This window comes from Argopecten irradians, chromosome 5 (genome assembly GCF_041381155.1).
Source record: "Argopecten irradians isolate NY chromosome 5, Ai_NY, whole genome shotgun sequence".
Lineage (NCBI taxonomy): Eukaryota > Metazoa > Mollusca > Bivalvia > Pectinida > Pectinidae > Argopecten > Argopecten irradians.
Genome location: NC_091138.1, coordinates 20,442,992 through 20,462,679, shown reverse-complemented (window position 1 = coordinate 20,462,679; position 19,688 = coordinate 20,442,992). Strand labels below are relative to the sequence as shown.

At 39.8% G+C, this 19,688-nt stretch overlaps 1 protein-coding gene across 1 annotated transcript in view; it reads right to left on the bottom strand.

The window, feature by feature from the left end:
* The window catches only part of LOC138324313 (uncharacterized), an 89,304-nt gene extending 69,937 nt beyond the window's left edge, over positions 1-19,367 (bottom strand). The window contains 12 exon segments of the mRNA XM_069269390.1: positions 4,338-4,412; positions 5,887-5,995; positions 6,030-6,039; positions 6,133-6,280; positions 7,156-7,274; positions 7,401-7,613; positions 8,717-9,109; positions 9,522-9,704; positions 16,258-16,439; positions 16,998-17,132; positions 17,265-17,338; positions 19,084-19,367. Of these exon segments, the coding sequence (XP_069125491.1) occupies positions 4,338-4,412; positions 5,887-5,995; positions 6,030-6,039; positions 6,133-6,280; positions 7,156-7,274; positions 7,401-7,613; positions 8,717-9,109; positions 9,522-9,704; positions 16,258-16,439; positions 16,998-17,132; positions 17,265-17,338; positions 19,084-19,164 (1,722 nt within the window). The 5' untranslated portion in view covers positions 19,165-19,367.
* Positions 19,368-19,688: the final 321 nt, after the last annotated feature.

Sequence of the window (19,688 nt, the reverse complement as noted above, 5' to 3'; positions counted from 1 at the left end):
ACTTGTCAGGGTTACGACACAAGTTATGATCCCCCAGACCCTACAACATATTATATATATACAGGTCACATCGGTCCAGTACCACGGTCTGGTCGACTTGTCAGGGTTACGACACAAGTTATGATCCCCCAGACCCTACAACATATTATATATATACAGGTCACATCGGTCCAGTACCACGGTCTGGCCGACTTGTCAGGGTTACGACACAAGTTATGATCCCCCAGACCCTACAACATATTATATATATACAGGTCACATCGGTCCAGTACCACAGTCTGGCCGACTTGTCAGGGTTACGACACAAGTTATGATCCCCCAGACCCTACAACATATTATATATATACAGGTCACATCGGTCCAGCACCACGGTCTGGTCGACTTGTCAGGGTTACGACACAAGTTATGATCCCCCAGACCCTACAACATATTATATATATACAGGTCACATTGGTCCAGTACCACGGTCTGGTCCGACTTGTCAGGGTTACGACACAAGTTATGATCCCCCAGACCCTACAACATATTATATATATACAGGTCACATCGGTCCAGTACCACAGTCTGGCCGACTTGTCAGGGTTACGACACAAGTTATGATCCCCCAGACCCTACAACATATTATATATATACAGGTCACATCGGTCCAGTACCACGGTCTGGCGACTTGTCAGGGTTACGACACAAGTTATGATCCCCCAGACCCTACAACATATTATATATATACAGGTCACATCGGTCCAGTACCACAGTCTGGCCGACTTGTCAGGGTTACGACACAAGTTATGATCCCCCAGACCCTACAACATATTATATATATACAGGTCACATCGGTCCAGTACCACGGTCTGGCCGACTTATCAGGGTTACGACACAAGTTATGATCCCCCAGACCCTACAACATATTATATATATACAGGTCACATCGGTCCAGTACCACGGTCTGGTCGACTTGTCAGGGTTACAACACAAGTTATGATCCCCCAGACCCTACAACATATTATATATACAGGTCACATTGGTCCAGCACCCCGGTCTGGCCGACTTGTCAGGGTTACAACACAAGTTATGATCCCCCAGACCCTACAACATATTATATATATACAGGTCACATCGGTCCAGTACCACGGTCTGGCCGACTTGTCAGGGTTACGACACAAGTTATGATCCCCCAGACCCTACAACATATTATATATATACAGGTCACATCGGTCCAGTACCACGTCTGGTCGACTTATCAGGGTTACGACACAAGTTATGATCCCCCAGACCCTACAACATATTATATATATACAGGTCACATTGGTCCAGTACCACAGTCTGGCCGACTTGTCAGGGTTACGACACAAGTTATGATCCCCCAGACCCTACAACATATTATATATATACAGGTCACATCGGTCCAGTACCACGGTCTGGCCGACTTGTCAGGGTTACGACACAAGTTATGATCCCCCAGACCCTACAACATATTATATATATATATACAGGTCACATCGGTCCAGTACCACGGTCTGGTCGACTTATCAGGGTTACGACACAAGTTATGATCCCCCAGACCCTACAACATATTATATATATACAGGTCACATCGGTCCAGTACCACGGTCTGGTCGACTTGTCAGGGTTACGACACAAGTTATGATCCCCCAGACCCTACAACATATTATATATATACAGGTCACATCGGTCCAGTACCACGGTCTGGCCGACTTGTCAGGGTTACGACACAAGTTATGATCCCCCAGACCCTACAACATATTATATATATACAGGTCACATTGGTCCAGCACCACGGTCTGGCCGACTTGTCAGGGTTACGACACAAGTTATGATCCCCCAGACCCTACAACATATTATATATATACAGGTCACATCGGTCCAGTACCACGGTCTGGTCGACTTGTCAGGGTTACGACACAAGTTATGATCCCCCAGACCCTACAACATATTATATATATACAGGTCACATCGGTCCAGTACCACGGTCTGGCCGACTTGTCAGGGTTACGACACAAGTTATGATCCCCCAGACCCTACAACATATTATATATATACAGGTCACATCGGTCCAGTACCACGGTCTGGCCGACTTATCAGGGTTACGACACAAGTTATGATCCCCCAGACCCTACAACATATTATATATATACAGGTCACATTGGTCCAGCACCACGGTCTGGCCGACTTGTCAGGGTTACGACACAAGTTATGATCCCCCAGACCCTACAACATATTATATATATACAGGTCACATCGGTCCAGTACCACGGTCTGGCCGACTTGTCAGGGTTACGACACAAGTTATGATCCCCCAGATCCTACAACATATTATATATATACAGGTCACATCGTCCAGTACCACAGTCTGGCCGACTTGTCAGGGTTACGACACAAGTTATGATCCCCCAGACCCTACAACATATTATATATATACAGGTCACATCGGTCCAGTACCACGGTCTGGTCGACTTGTCAGGGTTACGACACAAGTTATGATCCCCCAGACCCTACAACATATTATATATATACAGGTCACATCGGTCCAGTACCACGTCTGGTCGACTTGTCAGGGTTACGACACAAGTTATGATCCCCCAGACCCTACAACATATTATATATATACAGGTCACATCGGTCCAGTACCACGGTCTGGCCGACTTGTCAGGGTTACGACACAAGTTATGATCCCCCAGACCCTACAACATATTATATATATACAGGTCACATTGGTCCAGTACCACAGTCTGGCCGACTTGTCAGGGTTACGACACAAGTTATGATCCCCCAGACCCTACAACATATTATATATATACAGGTCACATTGGTCCAGTACCACGGTCTGGTCGACTTGTCAGGGTTACGACACAAGTTATGATCCCCCAGACCCTACAACATATTATATATATACAGGTCACATCGGTCCAGTACCACGGTCTGGCCGACTTGTCAGGGTTACGACACAAGTTATGATCCCCCAGACCCTACAACATATTATATATATACAGGTCACATCGGTCCAGTACCACAGTCTGGCCGACTTGTCAGGGTTACGACACAAGTTATGATCCCCCAGACCCTACAACATATTATATATATACAGGTCACATTGGTCCAGCACCACGGTCTGGCCGACTTGTCAGGGTTACGACACAAGTTATGATCCCCCAGACCCTACAACATATTATATATATACAGGTCACATCGGTCCAGTACCACAGTCTGGTCGACTTGTCAGGGTTACGACACAAGTTATGATCCCCCAGACCCTACAACATATTATATATATACAGGTCACATCGGTCCAGTACCACGGTCTGGCCGACTTGTCAGGGTTACGACACAAGTTATGATCCCCCAGACCCTACAACATATTATATATATACAGGTCACATCGGTCCAGTACCACGGTCTGGCCGACTTGTCAGGGTTACGACACAAGTTATGATCCCCCAGACCCTACAACATATTATATATATACAGGTCACATTGGTCCAGTAGACCACGTCTGGTCCGACTTATCAGGGTTACGACACAAGTTATGATCCCCCAGACCCTACAACATATTATATATATACAGGTCACATTGGTCCAGTACCACGGTCTGGTCGACTTGTCAGGGTTACGACACAAGTTATGATCCCCCAGACCCTACAACATATATATATATATACAGGTCACATTGGTCCAGTACCACGGTCTGGCCGACTTGTCAGGGTTACGACACAAGTTATGATCCCCCAGACCCTACAACATATTATATATATACAGGTCACATTGGTCCAGTACCACGGTCTGGCCGACTTATCAGGGTTACGACACAAGTTATGATCCCCCAGACCCTACAACATATTATATATATACAGGTCACATTGGTCCAGTACCACAGTCTGGTCGACTTATCAGGGTTACGACACAAGTTATGATCCCCCAGACCCTACAACATATTATATATATACAGGTCACATCGGTCCAGTACCACGGTCTGGCCGACTTATCAGGGTTACGACACAAGTTATGATCCCCCAGACCCTACAACATATTATATATATACAGGTCACATTGGTCCAGCACCACGGTCTGGCCGACTTGTCAGGGTTACGACACAAGTTATGATCCCCCAGACCCTACAACATATTATATATATACAGGTCACATTGGTCCAGTACCACGGTCTGGCCGACTTGTCAGGGTTACGACACAAGTTATGATCCCCCAGACCCTACAACATATTATATATATACAGGTCACATCGGTCCAGTACCACGGTCTGGCCGACTTGTCAGGGTTACGACACAAGTTATGATCCCCCAGACCCTACAACATATTATATATATACAGGTCACATTGGTCCAGCACCACGGTCTGGCCGACTTGTCAGGGTTACGACACAAGTTATGATCCCCCAGACCCTACAACATATTATATATACAGGTCACATTGGTCCAGTACCACAGTCTGGCCGACTTATCAGGGTTACGACACAAGTTATGATCCCCCAGACCCTACAACATATTATATATACAGGTCACATTGGTCCAGCACCACGGTCTGGCCGACTTGTCAGGGTTACAACACAAGTTATGATCCCCCAGACCCTACAACATATTATATATATACAGGTCACATCGGTCCAGCACCACGGTCTGGCCGACTTGTCAGGGTTACGACACAAGTTATGATCCCCCAGAGACCCTAACAACATATTATATATATACAGGTCACATCGGTCCAGTACCACGGTCTGGCCGACTTGTCAGGGTTACGACACAAGTTATGATCCCCCAGACCCTACAACATATTATATATATACAGGTCACATTGGTCCAGTACCACAGTCTGGCCGACTTGTCAGGGTTACGACACAAGTTATGATCCCCCAGACCCTACAACATATTATATATATACAGGTCACATCGGTCCAGTACCACAGTCTGGTCGACTTGTCAGGGTTACGACACAAGTTATGATCCCCCAGACCCTACAACATATTATATATATACAGGTCACATTGGTCCAGTACCACAGTCTGGCCGACTTGTCAGGGTTACGACACAAGTTATGATCCCCCAGATCCTACAACATATTATATATATACAGGTCACATCAGTCAAACACCATGGTCTTGTCGACTTGTCCGGGTTACGGCACAAGTTATGATCCCCGAGACCCTATAACATATTTCCATACTTACAAGTGTAATACTGGCTGGTCTAGGGCAATACACTCATGTCGCCTGAGGCTGTATTGTATGGCTACCCATGCAATAAAGCCTCGTGACGTCACGGCGTCAACAAAATCTCTATTTCCTCAGTCAAATTTTAACAATTTTTTTTCACAAAATCTTCTAGTTTTACTATAATAGATGCAAGCAACGGAATTTTTGTTGAAAATATCACGTTATTTTCATGTTTGGAAAATTGACTTCCAGTTGTGGATTTCTCCTATTTTTTTTCAAAATGGGGGGATATTATTGTTGTAAAATTGCAATAAAACGTCGAGGTATGAAAGAAAAATACTCTTTTTTATAAGTGGATATGAAGAATAGGGATATTCTACCCTCGGGATCACAAAATGTTTCAAAACCCTTGGCAAGCCTCGGGTTTTACTACATTTTGTGACCCTCGGGTAGAATTTCCCTATCCTTCATACCCACTTATGAAAGAGTCTTATAATATATATACAGGTCACATGGGTCCAACACCACGTCCATATACTACCACAAAAGTTATTTAATGGGTGCCAATTCTGCAACAGGAGAAGTGAAAATGCAGTGGCAAATCAGGTTTTGAACCCAGGACCCCCAAACACTAGTCAGATGCTCTACCAATTTAGCTATTTGCTACATGGTAGTACTACAGTGTGTATCAAGGTTATAAGACTTACCATATCTGGGTATGTATCAGGGTTGATATGAACCGACTGAGTCCATCTCTGGCATTCAGATCCTCTAATTGTCCTGGACACAGACCCACGATAATTTTCTCCATTTCCTGGACACAGACCCACGATAATTTTCTCCATTTCCTTCATAACACTCTGAAGCAAAAGAAGTGATCTATATGTAGATTCACCAGGGAAGGTTATGTGAGTGTGTAGTATTATCATTATAAGTCACAGTATATTTAGTACCTCGTACATCAGGGTTGTTTTCCTCCTGGCTAAGGTCAGTACAGGGAAACAGTGGACAGTAACCAAACTGGACTTTATCAGCATCTACCCAGCACCAGGGCCTCACTTCATTGTCAGGGTTACGGCAGAAGTTGTGGGCACCAAGTCCCTGTGATGAAATACAAATAGGAATAGAAATTGTAGGATAATAGCTTGAGTAAACTTGATAAAACCGTCATCCAGCTCTATATTAATGGAATTTTCCCTTTATCTCTTATCAGTAGATTGGCTAGTAAGACACCGGTTTGTAACAGGAGAGGAGAAAATATAGCGGCCGGGCACAGTTTCATGAACATTCCTTAACTTTAAGGAATTCCTTACCTTAAATGTCCACATAGGAAAGCATTACAAAGTTTAGGAAAAAATCTTAAGTTAAGGAGCATTTCTTAAAATCTGTAATGCTTATCTAAAGAGAATTATTAGTTAAGGAATTCCTTAAATTTAAGAAATGTTCATGAAACTGGGCCCAGACCTGGATTTGAACTTGGGACCTCCGAACGCTAGCTGAATGCTCTACCACTGAGCTACCTGGTCACCGATGATAGACCCAGTCCAATCCCGTTACTAGTATGATCCCAGGTGGTGCCACTCTACATTCATTTAGGTAGCAAATGTGTCAAAGTGTTTTTACAAAATAATGCACACTGTCCTGATTTGTAAAGTGGAGAAAACTGAAACCATTCACTTACTGGTTATCATAACCCTTCACTAACTTCTGTAGAACTATACATAGAGGTGGCCACATATTAACAATACCTTATGGAGCTATCAATGTTTCTCAGGGTTTATAAATAGGTGTTTTTATTTCTCCTAAGTTAATACAATGGAATCATGTGTGACTAGTATTGAGATAGTCACCTACTTCTGATACACTGGATTCCATATGTTATGAGGAGCCACCAGCTACTACAAGGCCGTTACACCTCAGACTGACCTTTAACCTACCTCACCAAACTATAAATATGATGTGTACTATGTTCCTACCTTGTTGGGGTGAGTCTGAGGATTGATGCGGTCAGACACAGTCCAGTTCTGGCATGGACTACCTCGGACCGTCAAATCCATGTTACCACGGTAACCTGCTCCATTTCCCTCATAACAATCTATCAAGTTCAAAATAAGTATAAACGGAATAAAATTGTTTTTCAAGTAAATCTTTAGAAAATTAGAACAAAAGTACTACATATTTTTGTGAACTCTGATGGTATCAAAATATCAGTAATACAAACCTATATCATTTGTGCGGAGCGAAGCAACATTTTTTGGTTTCTCACAGATGAAGTTAAATCCAGTGCGTCTTTTACAGGGTACATTATCCCAGTAGTAGTAGTCCAGTAGCTGTTTGACCAAGATGTCGGGACGGTCGTATAAATTGTTAAGTACCATACAGTACTCCCTTTTACTGCGGGACGGTTCTCTGCTCTCATTCGTGGGAACCCAACCTAAAACAGTGACTTCAATGATATAACCAGGTCTAACATTTTCTACTTAATAGATTATAAATAGTTCCCAAATTATAAATAGTTCTCAATTTACAAATAGTTCTCAAATTCTAAACAGTTCCCAAATTATAAATAGTTCTATAGTTCCCAAATAATAAATACATGTAGGTCACAAATTATAAACAGTTCTCGAATCATAAATACATGTAGGTCACAAATTATAAACAGTTCTCAAATCATAAATACATGTAGGTCACAAATTATAAACAGTTCTCGAATCATAAATACATGTAGGTCACAAATTATAAACAGTTCTCGAATCATAAATATATGTAGGTCACAAATTATAAACAGTTCTCAAATCATAAATACATGTAGGTCACAAATTCTAAACAGTTCTTGAATCATAAATACATGTAGGTCACAAATTCTAAACAGTTCTCGAATCATAAATACATGTAGGTCACAAATTCTAAACAGTTCTCGAATCATAAATACATGTAGGTCACAAATTATAAACAGTTCTCGAATCATAAATACATGTAGGTCACAAATTATAAACAGTTCTCAAATCATAAATACATGTAGGTCACAAATTATAAACAGTTCTCGAATCATAAATAGTTCTATAGTTCCCAAATTATAAATAGTTCCCAAATTATAAATAGTTCTTAAATAAAAAATAGCTCTCAAATTATAAGTAGTTCTCAAATTATAAATAGTTCTTTAGTTCCCAAATTATGAATAGTTCCAAAATTATAAATAGGTCCCAAATTATAAATAGTTCCGAAATTATAAATGGTCCCCAAATTCTAAATTGTTCCAAAATTATAGATTGTTACCAAATTCTCAATTGTTCCCAATTTATAAATAGTTCCCAAATTATATATACTTCGCAAATTGTTTTGTAACAATTAAAAGTTGGGTACTTTGTATCAATGCTATTTTTTAATAGCAGCATGGACATGTCTTTTGCTGTGTCAAAATATCTTTTTAATGAAAATTATATACAAAAACAGGATTGGTATTTAGAATGGAAATGTTTTCATTGATGCAATACTATATAAGCCCTGATGTAACATCACATTATATTAATGTCATACCTGGGAACCACTTTTTATAAACTATCAGATCCCTCTCCATTTTCAAACTGACTTTTTTCTTTTTGGCTGCGCGTTTTGATCTTCTTCTGTTTTTCTTCCCTTTTTTACCAGCTTTGTTACGTCCCCGGTTGCCGTGACGATTTGGACGCCTAGTAGGTGGGGAGGGAGGATGTGGTCCATCACTGTCATCATGGTCCATTTCCGGTTGCCTTTTAGGCCCAGGCCTTGGTCGCGGGCGCCTGCCAGGTCTGGGCGTTGATTTTGGTCCTTTTGGTTTCTTTGGTTTTTTGGTTTTTTTTGGTCCTTTTGGTTTTTTTTGTTCTCGTACTGTGTGTTTCTCCCAGTACCACTTTCCCTTGTGTATCTTACCTCCAATCAGCCAGTAATCAGAATCTACAAGTGTAGTCATACAGTAGAATTCAAAGTTTGGCATTTTGGCTTCAGTACTAGGCTTGCCAATTGTAAACAGCTAGACTCTTTTAAAAATGTTGAGATATACTTAGCAACTTTATCAATTTTCTCCCCGATACATAAAAAAAAAATTGAAATGACTGAACTCAGCATACTAACCAACCAACCAACCCCCCCAATCTGTGAGAAAAAATTACTTTTTCAGTAGCAACCATGGGATAATTCTGATGTATTTATAGAAGAACTAGTGTCAACTTTACCAAACATTTCTTTCAAGCTGTATTCATTACGTAAATATTAAATACTTAAGTGAAACAGCTGTCAATGTATTTAAATATGTGGTAATGCTTCAATTCAATATTAATCTGTAATAGCTTGGCTCTAATGAAATTACCTGGATAAAGAAGCTGTAGTGTGTTTGAGAGAAAATTATTTTCCTTTTCTGTCTCGATGTTTACCAAGTGGCCACCAGCCCTGGCACATTTAGTTAGTACCTGTTTTAGGGCTTTTACAGGCCTTTTAGGACTGTTGAACTGGTAACATGAATCTGGTCCAGCTACCCAACCCTCTTCACAACCTAGAAGGAAAGTGAATCAAGCATTATAAGTGTAAAGTCTACCTACACATGACATTCCAGTGTTATACCTACACATGACATTCCAGTGTTATGCCTACACATGACATACCAGTGTTATACCTACACATGACACACCTGTGTTATACCTACACATGACCTATCTGTGTTATACCTACACATGACATACCTGTGTTATACCTACACATGACATACCTGTGTTATACCTACACATGACATACCTGTGTTATACCTACACATGACATACCTGTGTTATACTTACACATGACATACCTGTGTTATACCTACACATGACATACCTGTGTTATACCTACACATGACATACCTGTGTTATACCTACACATGACATTCCAGTGTTATGCCTACACATAACATACCTGTGTTATACCTACACATGACATACCTGTGTTATACCTACACATGACATACCTGTGTTATACCTACACATGACACACCTGTGTTATACCTACACATGACTTACCTGTGTTATACCTACACATGACATACCTGTGTTATACCTACACATGACATACCTGTGTTATACCTACACATGACATACATGTGTTATACCTACACATGACATACCAGTGTTATACCTACACATGACATACCTGTGTTATACCTACACATGACATTCCAGTGTTATACCTATACACATGACATACCAGTGTTATACCTACACATGACATACCTGTGTTACACCTACACATGACATACCTGTGTTATACCTTCACATGACTATCTGTGTTATATCTACACATGACATACCTGTGTTATACCTACACATGACATACCTGTGTTATACCTACACATGACATACCTGTGTTATGCCTTCACATGACATACCAGTGTTATACCTACACATGACAAACCTGTGTTATGCCTTCACATGACATATCTGTGTTATACCTACACATGACATACCTGTGTTATACCTACACATGACATACCTGTGTTATATCTACACATGACATACCTGTGTTATATACCTACACATGACATACCTGTGTTATGCCTATACATAACATACCAGTGTTATACCTACACATGACATACCTGTGTTATACTTACACATGACATACATGTGTTATACCTACACATGACATACCTGTGTTATACCTACACATGACATTCCAGTGTTATACCTACACATGACATTCCAGTGTAATGCCTATACATAACATACCTGTGTTATACCTACACATGACACACCTGTGTTATGCCTTCACATGACCTATCTGTGTTATATCTACACATGACATACCTGTGTTATACCTACACATGACATACCTGTGTTATACTTACACATGACATACCTGTGTTATACCTACACATGACATACCTGTGTTATACCTACACATGACATACCTGTGTTATACCTACACATGACATACCTGTGTTATACCTACACATGACATACCTGTGTTATACCTACACATGACATACCTGTGTTATGCTACACATAACATACCAGTGTTATACCTACACATGACATACCTGTGTTATACTTACACATGACAAACCTGTGTTATACTCACATGACATACCTGTGTTATATCTACACATGACATACCTGTGTTATACCTACACATGACATACCTGTGTTATACTTACACATGACATACCTGTGTTATACCTACACATGACATACCTGTGTTATACCTTCACATGACATACCTGTGTTATACCTACACATGACAAACCTGTGTTATGCCTTCACATGACATACCTGTGTTATACCTACACATGACATACCTGTGTTATACCTACACATGACATACCTGTGTTATACCTACACATGACATACCTGTGTTATACCTACACATGACATACCTGTGTTATACCTACACATGACATACCTGTGTTATACCTACACATGACATACCTGTGTTATACCTACACATGACATACCTGTGTTATACCTACACATGACATACCTGTGTTATACCTACACATGACATACCTGTGTTATACCTACACATGACATACCTGTGTTATACCTACACATGACATACCTGTGTTATACCTACACATGACATACCTGTGTTATACCTACACATGACATACCTGTGTTATACCTACACATGACATACCTGTGTTATACCTACACATGACATACCTGTGTTATACCTACACATGACATACCTGTGTTATACCTACACATGACATACCTGTGTTATACCTACACATGACATACCTGTGTTATACCTACACATGACATACCTGTGTTATACCTACACATGACATACCTGTGTTATACCTACACATGACATACCTGTGTTATACCTACACATGACATACCTGTGTTATACTACACATGACATACCTGTGTTATACCTACACATGACATACCTGTGTTATACCTACACATGACATACCTGTGTTATACCTACACATGACATACCTGTGTTATACCTACACATGACATACCTGTGTTATACCTACACATGACATACCTGTGTTATACCTACACATGACATCAGTGTTATCCTACATAACATACGTGTTATACCTACACATGACATACCTGTGTTATACCTACACATGACATACCTGTGTTATACCTTACACATGACATACCTGTGTTATACCTACACATGACATACCTGTGTTATACCTACACATGACATACCTGTGTTATACCTACACATGACATACCTGTGTTATACCTACACATGACATACCTGTGTTATACCTACACATGACATACCTGTGTTATACCTACACATGACACACCTGTGTTATGCCTTCACATGACATATCTGTGTTATACCTACACATGACATACCTGTGTTATACCTACACATGACATACCTGTGTTATACCTACACATGACATACCTGTGTTATACCTACACATGACATACCTGTGTTATACCTACACATGACATACCTGTGTTATACCTACACATGACATACCTGTGTTAATACCTACACATGACATACCTGTGTTATACCTACACATGACATACCTGTGTTATACCTACACATGACATACCTGTGTTATACCTACACATGACATACCTGTGTTATACCTACACATGACATACCTGTGTTATACCTACACATGACATACCTGTGTTATACCTACACATGACATACCAGTGTTATACCTACACATGACATACCTGTGTTATACCTACACATGACATACCTGTGTTATACCTACACATGACATACCTGTGTTATACCTACACATGACATACCTGTGTTATACCTACACATGACATACCTGTGTTATACCTACACATGACATACCTGTGTTATACCTACACATGACATACCTGTGTTATACCTACACATGACATACCTGTGTTATACCTACACATGACATACCTGTGTTATACCTACACATGACATACCTGTGTTATACCTACACATGACATACCTGTGTTATACCTACACATGACATACCTGTGTTATACCTACACATGACATACCTGTGTTATACCTACACATGACATACCTGTGTTATACCTACACATGACATACCTGTGTTATACCTACACATGACATACCTGTGTTATACCTACACATGACATACCTGTGTTATACCTACACATGACATACCTGTGTTATACCTACACATGATAACCTGTGTTATACCTACACATGACATACCTGTGTTATACCTACACATGACATACCTGTGTTATACCTACACATGACATACCTGTGTTATACCTACACATGACACACCTGTGTTATACCTACACATGACATACCTGTGTTATACCTACACATGACATACCTGTGTTATACCTACACATGACATACCTGTGTTATACTTACACATGACATACCTGTGTTATACCTACACATGACATACCTGTGTTATACCTACACATGACATACCTGTGTTATACCTACACATGACATACCTGTGTTATACCTACACATGACATATCTGTGTTATACCTACACATGACATACCTGTTATACTTACACATGACATACCTGTGTTATACCTACACATGACATACCTGTGTTATACCTACACATGACATACCTGTGTTATACCTACACATGACATACCAATGACTGTTATATACCTACACATGACATACCTGTGTTATACCTACACATGACATACCTGTGTTATACCTACACATGACATACCTGTGTTATATCTACACATGACATACCTGTGTTATACCTACACATGACATACCTGTGTTATACCTACACATGACATACCTGTGTTATACCTACACATGACATAACCTTGTGTTATACCTACACATGACATACCTGTGTTATACCTACACATGACATACCTGTGTTATACCTACACATGACATACCTGTGTTATACCTACACATGACATACCTGTGTTATACCTACACATGACATACCTGTGTTATACCTACACATGACATACCTGTGTTATACCTACACATGACATACCTGTGTTATACCTACACATGACATACCTGTGTTATACCTACACATGACATACCTGTGTTATACCTACACATGACATACCTGTGTTATACCTACACATGACATACCTGTGTTATACTACAATGAAACCTTGATACTACACATGACATACCTGTGTTATACTACACATGACATACCTGTGTTATACCTACACATGACATACCTGTGTTATACTACACATGACATACCTGTGTTATACCTACACATGACATACCTGTGTTATACCTACACATGACATACTGTGTTACACATGACATACCTGTGTTATACCTACACATGACATACCTGTGTTATACCTACACATGACATACCTGTGTTATACCTACACATGACATACCTGTGTTATACCTACACATGACATACCATGTGTTATACCTACACATGACATACCTGTGTTATACCTACACATGACATACCTGTGTTATACCTACACATGACATACCTGTGTTATACCTACACATGACATACCTGTGTTATACCTACACATGACATACCTGTGTTATACCTTACACATGACATACCTGTGTTATACCTACACATGACATACCTGTGTTATACCTACACATGACAAACCTGTGTTATACCTACACATGACATACCTGTGTTATACCTACACATGACATACCTGTGTTATACCTACACATGACATACCTGTGTTATACCTACACATGACATACCTGTGTTATACCTACACATGACATACATGTGTTATACCTACACATGACATACCTGTGTTATACCTACACATGACATACCTGTGTTATACTTACACATGACATACCTGTGTTATACCTACACATGACATACCTGTGTTATACCTACACATGACATACCTGTGTTATACCTACACATGACATACCTGTGTTATACCTACACATGACATACCTGTGTTATACCTACACATGACATACCTGTGTTATACCTACACATTGACATACCTGTGTTATACCTACACATGACATACCTGTGTTCTACTTACACATGACATACCTGTGTTATACCTACACATGACATTCCAGTGTTATACCTACACATGACATTCCAGTGTTATGCCTATACATAACATACCAGTGTTATACCTACACATGACAAACCTGTGTGTTATACCTACACATGATACTACACATGACATACCTGTGTTATACCTACACATGACATACCTGTGTTATACCTACACATGACATACCTGTGTTATACCTACACATGACATACCTGTGTTATACCTACACATGACATACCTGTGTTATACCTACACATGACATGTGTTACTACCATGACCTACTGTTTATACCTACACATGACATACCTGTGTTATACCTACACATGACATACCTGTGTTATACTACACATGACATACCTGTGTTATACCTACACATGACATACCTGTGTTATACCTACACATGACATACCTGTGTTATACCTACACATGACATACCTGTGTTATACCTACACATGACATACCTGTGTTATACCTACACATGACATACCTGTGTTATACCTACACACATGACATACCTGTGTTATACCTACACATGACATACCTGTGTTATACTTACACATGACATACCTGTGTTATACCTACACATGACATACCTGTGTTATACCTACACATGACATACCTGTGTTATACCTACACATGACATACCTGTGTTATACCTACACATGACATACCTGTGTTATACCTACACATGACATACCTGTGTTATACTTACACATGACATACCTGTGTTATACCTACACATGACATACCTGTGTTATACCTACACATGACATACCTGTGTTATACCTACACATGACATACCTGTGTTATACCTACACATGATAACCTGTGTTATACTTACACATGACATACCTGTGTTATACCTACACATGACATACCTGTGTTATACCTACACATGACATACCTGTGTTATACCTACACATGACATACCTGTGTTATACCTACACATGACATACCTGTGTTATACCTACACATGACATACCTGTGTTATACCTACACATGACATACCTGTGTTATACCTACACATGACATACCTGTGTAATACCTACACGTGACATACCTGTATCGTATACCTATGATACACGTGACATACCTGTGTTATGTTTACACATTACAGACGCGGCCTCTGTGACGGGACAGAAATTGATGGCGCCATATTGACACTCCTGTACCATGTCCTCGTACCCCATACAGTTGATGTTATTCATTAGTATATCGTCATCTGTCCACCCGGCTGTTCCATAGGCTGTCTCTGTTAAGGCAGCCAAAGCGCCCCTAAATTAATTAAAAGATCCCTTCATTATATCGAAGGCAACCCTCATAAAATCATTCTGTCCTTCTCTTTCAACTATGATATTGCGAATGTCAAAATACGCACCCTTTTTCAGGAATACAATCACGTCATCGCTGCCAGCAATATGTTTAGCTGCAGACATATTCTTAACTAGTTCGCTAAAAAAAACTTGCCTAATATATAGTCTAAATATATAAAGGAAAAAAAATATCCTAATAATGTATGCAGGTTAAGCGGACTAATTCTTAACGAGAGACGTTTTAGGTTATGTGATCGTTTGTAAGAGATCACACCTGATCCGACTACCTTCACCACCACTTCTTTACAAACCCGTGCGTAGTCGGTGTCAGCGGCATGGTACCCCGTATAATATGGTACAGTACAGTATATGGTACCTGCCATACATGGACCATCGATATTCTAAAAGGGGTTGCAGTCTGGATATAACTACAGTAGTAGTTACTGAAATATCGAGGATGCTACAATTAGTCATGTCATATTGTCAACAAAAAAGTTTGAAATATATTGCTATAAAATACCTGTTGAATCCGAGTTGTTGGCAAACGACTTTAGCATCACTAAGGTCCCAGTCTTCGTTGCAGACGACACCCCATGTTCCCCCGCGGAACACCTCCACTAATCCCGCGTTCACTTGCTGTGATGATCCGCCGAGTCTATAACGGTGAATAATAAACACACATCTAAGTCTTACAAAAACAGTCAAATGTCATTTGATAGCCAAGAAACTGAATTGCTCTTGAGATTCTGCAATCTTTTGAAATGAACGAAGTAGGAGATGAACTGACCTCACACGCTGACCGCTGCGGGGTGCACGGATGTCCACATTGACCGCTCGACTCCCTTTCTGGCCTCTCTGCTTCTAATCAAAACAACTTATTCATTATGGAACTCCTTGGACTTCACACTCTGTTGTATACTGTAAACCTTGTTATTTCGCGATTTTGATACCAAAAGAAAATCCGGGTTAATGTGTATATGCATATATATCATCATAGGGAATATTAGCACATATCATTTTCATTTAATGAATTAAAATTTACCCGACCACAACAATAATAAACCTCAAAATCGTACAAATACCAAAAAATACTAACCCCTTGAAAAAATACCATGAATACTGACCCAGCAAAAAATATCATGAATACTGACCTCGCAAAAAAAAATATCATGAATACTGACCCCGCGAAAAAATATCATGAATACTGACCCCGCGAAAAATATCATGTATACTGACCCCGTGAAAAAACTACCATGAATACTGACCCCGTGAAAAATATCATGAAAACTAACCCCGTGAAAGGTATCACGAATACTGATCCCGTGAAAAAAATATCACGAATACCGACCCCGCGAAAAAAAAAATCATAATTACTGACCCCGCGGACAATACCATGATTACTGACCCCGCGGACAATATCATGAATGCTGACTCCGTGGACAATATCATGAATGCTGGCCCCGTGAAAAATATCATGAATTCCTACCCCGCGAAAAAAAAAAAAATTATTACTGACCCCGCGGACAATACCATGATTACTGACCCCGCGGACAATATCATGAATACCGACTCCGTGGGCAATATCATGAATGCTGGCCCCGTGAAAAATATAATGAATTCTGACCCCGTGAAAAAATACCATGAATACTGACCCCATGAAAAATATCATGAATCCAGACCCCGCGAAAAAAAATCCATGAATACTGACCCCGCAAAAATATCATGATTACTGACCCCGCGGAAAATACCATGAATACTGACTCCGCAAAAAATATCATGAATACTGACCCCGCAAAAAATGTCATGATTACTGACCCCGCGGATAATATCATGAATACTGACCTCGTGGAAAATATCATAAATACTAACCCCGTGAAAAAAATACCATGAATAATGACCCAGTGAAAAAATATCATGAATATTGACCCCGCGGGGAAAAAATCACGAATACTGACCCCGTGAAAAAAATACCATGAGTACTGACCCCGTGAAAAAATATCATGAATACTGACCCCGCAAAAAAATATCATGATTACTGACCCCGCGGACAATACCATGAATACTGACCCTGCAAAAAAAATAAGATGAATACTGACCCCGCGAAAAAAATTATGAATACTGACCCCGCAAAAAATATCATTATTACTGACCCCGCGGACATTATCGTGAATACTGACCCCGCAAAAATACCAGCTATATGCGATTGCTTTATATAGAGACAAATTACCATAATCGACAATTTGCGCTATTGGGTTATCCAACGGAAAAACATTTGTCAGACTATATCTCGTTTGGGCTGCTAAAAATGTAATAGAGAGGTAGTGATAAAAGAGCAGAAAAGTAAGTATATGAATGATGATGATAGTTTTGTTAACCGATCTTCATGAATGTGAAGGTCGCTGAGCCTATATGAAGCTGCCATGCCTTGAACCAGGGACAATTATTTAATAGCCAGCATTTCGGCTTATTTAACGCGTAACAGTTTATAATTAAAACAATGATATCACGAACATACATCTACAATACATTAGAAATGTGGTATAGCAGATAATTAAAAATCGACAAATAAAAGTGAATCTCATGACCAATGAAACCTCGAAATTTACCTTTTTCTTTTTCCCTTCGGAATTAGCAATGCACAGTAAAACAACACATAGTATAACAAATATATAACGTCTTAGTTCCATCCTCACATAATCTGTCCGATACCACGGGGTTTTTCGCCGAAATAAACAAAACCTCCAGAGGTCATTCGTTTAAGCTCAACTAGAGCATCGGTGTCCGTAAATCTATGGGGCCCGAAATGCATTGATCTCTAAATGCAATTCTTAATAACCACGCCTAAAATGTGTACACTGTAAGTGTTTTACCGTCATGACATTTTATACTTAAGAAATATTAATTTAACAGCGTCCCTTATATCTGTGAAATCTAAGAAAATGATAAAAAAAAAATTTCCCCTTATGTGCCTCTTAATTTGTTGATGAGTATAGTGAAATAAAATCCGGAAGCTTTGTGGTGTTGAAAGATTAGCTTCGTTCAAGTAGGTCAAATGGCGAATTCCCCGAACACCAACTCTGGTAAAGACAAAGGGAGGTGTTTATGTAGGGAACCCTTTGAAGTTTAGTTATAGTCTGTTTCAAAATCTAATACCAACTCAGGTAACTTTTGAACTAGGTAATTTTTTAACTAATATAAGATACATTATAAG